Raw genomic sequence first — 9,468 nt, forward strand, 5'->3', positions numbered from 1 at the left:
GACAAGACATTCCTTGGGGCGGGGTGGCTGCCCCTTCTGCTGGAAGGGGCGCCTGCGCGGAGCATGAGGTGGGTGGGGTCAGTCAGGCCTGCGGGTGCCTCTCTGGGCGGTGCCCGATTGCTCAGTGTTGATAGGCTCTGAACTATTTCACTCCCACAGCTTTTTTGGAAACCACAAACACACCAAATGTTACCTGCTAAATGATGCTTTGGATCCAGATTTCAGATACGTATAAACGTCCTTCAAATTGGAAGCCTGTGCACTGTGGGTAGGAATGTAAAATGGCTCAGCCTCTGGAAAACAGTATGGAAGTTCCTCAAAAAAATAAAAACAACTACCATGTGACCCAGCAATTCCACTCCTGGGTACACATATACCCCAAAGAGCTGAAGGCAGGGTCTTGAAGAGGTGTGTATTTTAACACATAAAAAAAGGAAAAAAAATGTATATTGTAGACACCAGAACCTACAGCAGTACCTTTCCATTATCCTCGAACTTCGAGCAAATGGTACCCCAAAGCGTCAGATGTGGTGTGGAAAACCGGGAGGTGCCTCTGAAGCTGGAGCTGGGGCATGTGGGGGGGTGGCGGCCAGCTGGCCAGGCGGAGGGGCACGAGCTGCGCTTTCTCGTGGGGCCTCCTTGGGTGATGATGGGGGGATGGTTGGGGGATAACGGGGATGCGGGTGATGGCCTTAGGGACGTTCCTTGGCCTGGAACAGGCTTCAAGGTCATGGGCATGGACATGAGCACAAACTTACCCTGATGGTGTGTCCCATCCGGGTGGGTGGGGCCGAGAAGGAAAGAGCCGAGGCCAGAGACCCCAGGGCCTCCCGGCCTTCGCGGAGGTGGGGCTGCGCAGGCGCCTCGGGGTGGAGTGGTAGGGGTGCAGGGAGACCGGCACTTCGGGGAGGAAACTCCTGGGCGCTATCCAGTCCCGGCCGCAGGGCCAGAGCAGAGCCGGAGGGGCCTGGTGAATAGCGGCCTGGGGCAGTGAGGACCAGCAGGGTGGAGGTCCCACGGCCTGGCCTGTACGGGGGCCGAACGCCCTCCCATGTCGCACCCAGCCCTTCCAAGCAGCAGGCCGGGCCTCCGGAGGGACAGCAAGACAGGAACAGAAGTGCCTTTAGCACCTGTAGTGCCCACGTTTCAGCAGGCATGGCTGGGTGCTGTAGCCGAGGCCCTGGGGGCTGCGGGTAGGTCAGCAGCTCCCAGCAAGGGGCCAGCCAGGCTGGGGTGTCGGGACGGCATGGGGGCGGGGTCTGCCTCCCAGTAAATGCCACTCCGGGGATGTCTGCTCAAAGGCGGGTCATCATTCAACAGGTCGTCTACCCTGTCCCTTTGAGTTTGCTTGTCTTCATACTCAAGGTGAATTTGTTGCAGACAACAGAGCTGGCTGGGTCTCAACTGTTGTTTTGACGATCTGTGGGTCTCCACCCCTCGGGGGTGCTTAGGTCACGTACAGGAGTGGGATCTAGACGTGGCTGAGCTTAAACGTCACCTTGCTGTTCCTCTGTGCGTCCCTTTAGATCTTTGTGCCTTCCTTCCTCTTTTCACCCTCATTTTGGATTAAATAACTATTTTTTAACAACCCGTTTTATCTTTTTAAAAAAAAATTTCTTCAGTTTTTTGGCCACGTCAGGTCTTAGTTGCGGCACGTGGGCTTCTCTCCAGTTGTGGCATGTGGGTTTTCTCTCTCCGGTTGTGGCACTCGGGCTCCAGGGCGCGTGGGCCCTGTAGGTTGCAGCACGTGGGCTCTCTTGTTGAGGCGCGCGAGCGCCGGAGTTGTGGCGCGCAGGCTTAGATCCTCCTCAGCACGTGGGATCTTAGTTCCCTGACCAGGGATCGAACCCACGTCCCCTGTGCTGGAAGGCGGATTCTTCACCCCTGGGCGACCAGGGAAGGCCCCCATTTTCTCTCCTTTACTGGCTTATTTACCAACCCTCTCACTCATGCTCCTTTTCTGTTCCAGGATCCAACCCAGGATCCTATGTGGAATTTAGAACAAATCCCTCCCGAAGGAACGACTGTAGCCACGGCCTGTCGGATGTCAGTCCATAACTCACTCAGCAGCCTGCCTTGGAGTGAAATTCAGCCCTTCACACGCACGGTCCTCAGAACACACACCTCCACTTGCCGTCTCCGTGCTGTGGACACTTTTGTTTCCACATGTTCAAACTCCCCAACACACATTATTAGTTTTGCTTTCAACAATTGTCTTTTTAACATTTTAAATATTCTTACTTGGTAAAATATATGTAAAACTTACCGCTTTAACCATTTTTAAGTGGCCAGTTCAGTGGCATTAAATGCATTCACGTGGCTGTGGCACCAGCACCACCATCGTCTCCAGAACTTTTCATCTTCACAAACTAAAACTCTGCTCCCGTTCAACACTCACTGCCCCTCCCCGGCCCCACCCTTCCCGTCTGTCTCCGTGAACCCCACGGCTCTAAGGACCTCACAGGAGTGGAATCACACAGGACCTGTCCTTTGTGACTGGCTACTTCACCCAGCCTGACGTCCTCCAGGTCCATCCGTGCTGCAGTCTGCGTCAGGATCTCCTTCCTTTTAAGGCCAAATCATATTCCATCGTATGGATGGACCATGATCTGCTTATCCATTCATCCCTTCGTGGACACGTGGTTTGTTTCCACATTTTTACTCTTGTGGACGCTATTGCGATGAACACAGGCGTACAGACATCTGCTCGAATCCCTGCTGGGTATTTGCCATTCTGCTCCACAGAGGCCGCGTCCCCTTGCATCCCCACAGCAGCGCACAGGGCTCCCGGGTCCGCACGGCCCCGCCAGCCCTTGTTCTCTGTTGGACAGCAGCCCCCTGCCAGGGGTGAGGCAGCATCTCCTGTTACTGAGCTGTTTCCCTAATGAAGAGCGACGCTGAGCATCTCTTCACGTGCTCGCTGGGGTCGTGGTCTGCAGGTGGACACTGGGACGGAGGCCCAGGGCCTCTACAGGAAGCAGGTGAGAGGAGGTGACCCCACGATGAGGGCTCGTGCTGCACTCACGCGGCCGAGCTGCAGAGGTCTCTGAATGTTCTCAGCTCAGGGAGACCCATGGGGTCACTTGCAGCCGCCCCCAAGACCTCACGCCTCCCTGTGGCCCGCCCCCGCTCCTGCTTCAGGGGTCCTAGGCTGTGCACTTGGGGGCAAACCCCACCCTGGCCCAGCCCCCTCCAAGAGTCAGTCACTTGACCCTCCAACAGTGGGTGCCCCCGCTGCCCACCCCAAAGAACCTCTCTTCCCCTCCAGGGTTTCTTGGAGGGGCTGGGACTGACTACCCACGGACTCACCCTGAGGGCCTGGGCCCATGGCGCCGCAAGGACCCCCGCGTGGGAACCGGGCCCGAGACCCAGGTGAGGAGGCCCCGTGCAGGGCTGCGCCCCTCCCTTCCCCCTCTCGTCCACTGCCCTCCCTCGGGCCACACGGGCCGCACCACCCAGACGGAACTGGCAGGCAGGTCACCCGGGGCCCAGCCACCCAGCGGCGCATGACAGTGGCATTTCAGGGACAGCCTGGGCCGCGGCCCCACCCCCGAGGGGCACTGGAGCCCCACCTGGGCTCACACGCTCTGGACTTCAGTGTCCCCACCTGTCAACAGGGCGATTGGCGGCACCTGGCATGGAGCTCAGGGCGCTGCCAGGTGGGAGCCGGGCAGACCACGGGCCCCAGGGGCGCTGACGAGTGAGTCCTCTTGTCCAAATATAAAGGGTTTATTCTCTTCTGTGGTCAGGAGAACAAAATACAAAATAGAAAGGCTGTCCCTTCCCGCCCCTCCCCCCAGTCCCTCAGCGTGGACAGCGGCGAGGTCGTCCAGGCAGGGCTGCCGTCCTCTCCTGGCCTCAGGCCTCGAACATGGCGCAGCTGGCGCACAGCACTTTCTCGTGGAGGTCACTGCAGCTGCGACACCGCGAGGTTGGGGGAGAGGAGCTGGCATTAGGGCTGAGTTCCACGGGAGCTGCCGACCCCACCTGGTCCCTCGACTTTATCTGGAGGCGGGGCTGTTGGCCCAGACAGAACCAGTTAAGAAGAGGCCCCACTGCCGCAGGGGGCCGGGCCCACAGGGCCGGGTCCTTGGAGAAGGACACCCGCAGAGGGGGGCGGTTCGAGGGCCCGGGGAGAGGCCGGAGCACGGAACCCGCAGAGGGCGGGACTCCAGGAGCAGCCCCCCCGACAGGCATCTGCCTCGAGCACGAGGGGAAACGTCTGGGGTGCTTGCCGGAGCCGCCCTCACGGACTGACAGCTAAGGAGCCCCCGGGGCTCAGCCCCGGTCTCACAGCGGCCAGGTGTGCAGCAGGGGTGACTGGCCCCGGATGGCTCACAGGGGCAGCAGCTCAGGTAGGGTAGGGACATGGCAACTCAGCGAATGGCAGGGGACACGCTTCGGGAGACATGCTGAAAGGAGACGGCAGCACGCCTGAGGTGCAGCGGCAAAGGGTCCACGTCCAGGGCTAGGAGCTTGGGTCCAGCTCCTGGCGGCGATGCCCCACCCGCGGCCGTGCCTGACCCTGGGGACGAGGCAGCCACCAGGTGCGGGCAGGATGCCCGCTTCCAGGGTGGCGCTGAAGCTCGGAGGCCTGAGGCGTGGCCTCCAGAGGGGACCCCGAACGTGTCGTCTGTTTCTCACCCGGGTCAGAGAGCCCCGCCCGCCGGGGCCCGAGAAACAGGCAGGTGCACGGCGGGCTCTGCGGGTGCCTGGGGGCCAGGCAGCAGAGAGCAGGGGCGGGGGAGGCTGCCACGGGAGTCCCTGAGGATGCGGACGGCCCCCGGGGAGGGAAGCAGCTGCCAGTAGGTGGGGCGCCCACCTGGCCCCTCAGCTGGCCCTTGTGCTGTGCTCAGCCCCCCCTCCAGGGAAAAGCCACTGGCAAGGCCCTGCCCGTCTCAGCTTACATATAAATAGGAAGGAAAGAAACCTGAGTCGGCAAAGTCAATAGAAAGAGTACCCCACACCCATGACCCGCCCGGCGCCCGGCCCTGAGCCGGCCAGCACGGGGGCCCGCGCCTGGCCTCCGTCCTTCTGTCCAGCGCGTCCCAACCGTGCAGCAACCCACCTCTCGGGAGGCGTGTTTTTAACTTTCCACAGTTGGGGTTGGTTTTTTTTTTTTGGCGGTGGGGGGTGAGTTGGTTTTAAAGGCCATTGGGACTAAACTGGTTTGAGATCTGCAGAACTTTTCTTACGGGGCACTGCCCATCCCCACCCGTCAGCCGGGAGTGGCCGCTGGGACGAGGACAGCGCCCGAAACCTCCTGGGCAGGGATGGGGCCCACCGGCTGTGGCAGACGCGCTCACCCAAGCCACAGACAAAACACTTGCTTCCTGCCCTCACCTGTCAGGTGTCCTCCGCTAATGAGCGCGCGACACAGGAAGGCCACGTGAGGCTTCCTGATGCCAGGGCTCAAAGGACTAGAGCACAAATGGTCTGGGACAGACCACAGACAGCGCAGAGCTGACCTACAAGGTCTGGACTTCCTCCAGAAAGGATCTCAAGGTCTTGGAAAAACTCAAGCTGAGCAAAGCATTTACTGGCATCACATCGTCCCACCGGGCAATGTGGGATGGGCCTGCCGCCCCCACTCCCCAACAGGGCCCGCACTCACTCCACGAGGGCACACAGGGCACAGGCCACTGCCCCACAGCCGCAGCAGGTGCGCACGCAGCGCCCGCACAGGGCCCGCTCGCACTGGCCGCACGCCGCCTTCCCGTCCACAGCCCGCACGCACGACGAGCAGGCTCCCGATGCCGCCATGGCTGGGTCTGTGGGGAAGAAACACCCATCAGCCCAAAGGGGACCTGGAGCGCTGGGGCTGGGGGCCACCCTCCTTCCTGCGCCTGACTGACCACTAGGTCCTAAGACGACAACCTGTGCATAAGCACAGCACCCAGACCCGTTCACCAGGGAGAGATCCCAGCTGGCTTCCGTGACTCCCACCTACAATTCCCACCACCCAAATGTTGGTACCTAAGGGTCAGCCCTTCTCCTGACCGCCTGCATCAGAAGTCGCTAGGCCTTCGTCCCTTGTGTGTCTCCCAGCTGCGTCTCAAAGCGTGGTCCCTGCATCACGGGTTAACACAGGGGTCCCTTTGCCCCACCCAGACCTGGGGACGGGAGAGTTTTTAACCAGCAACACAGGTGACAGTCTGAGACGCACACCACACTGCACAGGGACCCGAACAGGCTTTTCCCACCCAGCCAGGTGGGACTCCGTGGGAGAGCTTCAGGTGGAAAGCAGGCAGGCCACCCAGAAGGGTCACCCAGAGGGGTCTCTGTTCCTTTCTGATCCAACAGTTAGAAGCTGTTTGCAGCTACCAGACGTGGATGTTGGTGACAGCAGAGCCTCCTAATGTCAGGAGCCTGCAGGCCCTCGCCCTGTTCGTATTGTCAGACTCGGGCCCAGCCCCCTCCAGCCCAGGTAGGAAAAGCCCCTGCCACACCCCGTCCTTAGCACACAGCTGGGAAGCGCCTGCCGTGGGCCTCACTCACCAGCTTCGGAGGCCTGGGCTCGACTCCTGGTCAGTCGGCCGTCGGGCCCGATCAGCATCTGCCCGCGTGCGGCCCGAGGGGCTTCTGTGGGGCCAGGCTTCGGGGACTCCGGGGTGTGGACGATGGCGCAGGCTTCCTCCCACGCGGGGTCCATGCAGGCCTGGGCCCCGCGGAAGAGGAGCTGCGTGGTCTTTTCTGCGGAGGCAACCATTTCCCCGCTTATATCGCTGCAGCACGGAAGCACCTGCATGGCCACCTTGTCCCTCGAGCTGCGCGTGGCCGGGCCTCTGGTTACCCAGCCACCCCAGAGCACGCTGCTCCCTGGCGAGCTGGGTCCCACCCTGACCTCCTGCCTGGGCTCAGCGGCCACCTCCTCCAGGAAGGTTCCGGACGCTGCAGCCCCACCTGGGCTCCCTGTGCTATCACTCTGCTCATTTTCCACACGGGTGGCCTCACCTCCTTGCCGTTCATCTCCTTTCCAGCACCCACAAGCCGGCTTCATCCAGCAGATGAAGCTCTGCGCTGTGGAGTGCTAACTAATGCACAGCCGAGAGACTCGGGGCTGAGCCCACACCCCAGGCCAGCACGCACCCCTTCAGTGACCACGGAGCTGCTAGCAGAAGGCGTGGCAGCAACCAGCTCGGAACAAGGTGCCCCAGAACTTTCCAGACCTCTGTGGGCCCTGGACACCCCCCCCCCGACCCCAGAGCTGAGGAGGTTTCTCAGCAACCAGAGCAGTGGCTTTCCATCCGGGCACTGGGGGCTTTCACAAGGTCAAATGCCAGGCGCCAGCCCCAGAAATGCTTTGTTTGTGGTGTTCTGCCCTGTCCCAACAGAGCCAGGGTGGAGACCTTAGAAGCTGTTGGTGCTAAGTGAAACCGACAGAAACACACAGTTGGGTAACTCAAATGCAGTGGCTGATGACAGCCCCGTCACACCCAGTTCCTCTTCCTCCAATCCCCCCCATCCCCACTTATAATAGGGTGGGACTGCAGGGAGGTCATGTGGTGAGGCTAAGACTTGTCTTCAAGGGCCTGTGGTCCGTTCAAGATAAAGAGACCAGGGTTCAGGCTTGGAATTCATTACACACGAGTTCACGCTGGCCTATGTCCTGCCCTTCTTAGATGTCCAGGGAGCCTCGCACTCCCTCTGTGACGGGGCCCTGCGAAGGACAAGCCCCTGCAAATGCTGCAGAACATCGTGGTCAAGAGCTAGACTGACTTAGCCCGCGTTTATTTTTAATTCTTCTGTCTGCAGTGTTTACATTTTTTGAAGGTCCTCAGAGGATAACACTTGCAGTCTGGCCATAGTACTCACAGCTTCACTCATTTTTATCACCTGCACGGCCTCGAAAGGCATTTGCATTTGCAACCCTGCATGTGCAAGAAAAGAAAGGGCACAGCAGCTGCTGATGGGGGCAGCGGGGTGGGGAGCAGCAGGACAAAGAGAAGCAGGGTCTCCCCAGGTTAGGCGCTTCCCCACATCCCTAGTACACGGCAGCACCACTCAGTCAGACACCCAGGTAACCATCTGACTGTTCCACACGCACAAACCTCGTGCCTCCAGCCACTAGTTAAGGTAAATTCCACTCTGTAGTTACCCCAGGGTATTAAGCCCCCCAAAGCGATGATCAATAATATCAATGCGCCCAAAAACCTGCATGAAGAAGCCAGAGAAGGCTTCCTAGGTCAGTGTCCTTACATCTCTGGAACTGGACACTCCAGCCACAATGAACCGGACAGCACTCTCCGGCTTCCCGGCTTTTGCATAGGCTGTTCCCTCTGCCTGGAATTCCCTTCCTCTCCCTCTCTGCCTGCCTAACCCTGAAGGATTCGCCTTCGACCCTGTTCCTCCACGAGACCTCTAACAGCCTGCAGGGGGTCCTGCAGCGACCCATGCCTGCCCTGATGACCTCTGGAGAGTCCTTCTCTGGCTGGCCCCCCAGTAGACAGCAAGGCAGGGTCTCCCACAGCCGCAGCGCCTGGCAAGGAAGGCGCGCTCCACAAACGCCTCTCGGGTCAGAACGGGTGCTTCTACCGGCTTATTCCACCGGGACATCCCACTCCCCGGCCTCTCGCTGGGCTGGTCAGACCAGGGCTGGCTCCTGCGCGAGTCCAGCATTCCCAAAGGACAGAGCCACGTCTCGGCCCCACGCGGAGGCCGCCTGTTTCGGGAAGGTGGAGGGCGGGGACAAGTCGTGGACGCGGGCGCATTCACAGCGCCCAAATTGCTGCTCCCAAACCGGCCGGGCGGCTGGCCCCGGCCCCCGGCTCCAGGGGGCGCGGCCTGCGGAAACCGCCTGCCCGACCCCGCTACCCCTCACTCACCGAAGATCTCCCGCGTGAGGCGCTCGGCGCACACGCCGCGACTCAGCTCCCTCCGGCCCACACGCACCTTGAGCTGCAGCGGGGCCGCGTCCGCGAAGGGGCAGCCCCGCTTGGGCATGGCCGCGGCCCGCAGCGGCGCAGCTCCGCGGCCGCGCCTCGCCTGCCCGTGACGTCACAGCCGTGCGCCAACCCCTGCGCGGGGCGGGGGCGGGGCTAGTGCGCGGCGCGACGCGGGATAGGCCCGGGAAGAGGGCGGGGGGGCGGGGCTGCTGCACGGCGCGGCGCGGCGCGGGATAGGCCCGGGGAGGGGGCGGGGCTCGTGCGCCGGGAGGCGGGACTCGGAGACGCGGGAAAGTCCGGGAGAGGGCGAGGGTCGGAGTGGGCGCCCCGGGGGCGTGGAAGCGGGAAGGCGGTGTGGTGCGCACGCGCCGCAGGATGGGCGGGGGCGACATCGGGGGCGGGACTCGTGTGAGGGGTGGCTCGTGATAGGTCGGAGGCGACATGTGGGAGGGACTCGTACGAGGATGCGGAAGGGAAGGGCGTCTCAGCTGTTTTGTTTTTTTTTCTTTTTGCGGTACGCGGGCCTCTCACTGTTGTGGCCTCTCCCGTTGCGGAGCACAGGCTCCGGACGCGCAGGCTCAGC

At 61.5% G+C, this 9,468-nt stretch overlaps 1 protein-coding gene across 2 annotated transcripts; it reads right to left on the minus strand.

The window, feature by feature from the left end:
* Nucleotides 1–3,716: 3,716 nt before the first annotated feature.
* On the minus strand, nucleotides 3,717–9,006 carry SIVA1 (SIVA1 apoptosis inducing factor). Of its 2 annotated transcripts, none has more exons than XM_082843282.1 (4): nucleotides 8,826–9,002; nucleotides 6,499–6,693; nucleotides 5,615–5,771; nucleotides 3,717–3,916 (listed from the first exon to the last, which is right to left on the minus strand). In XM_082843282.1, exons 1-4 carry the CDS (start codon nucleotides 8,941–8,943, stop codon nucleotides 3,859–3,861), a joined length of 528 nt encoding a protein of 175 aa, XP_082699408.1. In that variant the 5' UTR covers nucleotides 8,944–9,002; the 3' UTR covers nucleotides 3,717–3,858. The 2 variants fall into 2 exon arrangements, with proteins under 2 accessions (XP_082699408.1, XP_082699409.1); XM_082843283.1 differs by lacking the exon at nucleotides 3,717–3,916 and adding an exon at nucleotides 3,918–4,017 and having other exon boundaries at nucleotides 8,826–9,006.
* Between the last annotated feature and the right edge of the window lie 462 nt (nucleotides 9,007–9,468).

This window comes from Leucopleurus acutus, assembly GCF_964270905.1.
Source record: "Leucopleurus acutus genome assembly, chromosome: 1".
Taxonomy (NCBI): domain Eukaryota; kingdom Metazoa; phylum Chordata; class Mammalia; order Artiodactyla; family Delphinidae; genus Leucopleurus; species Leucopleurus acutus.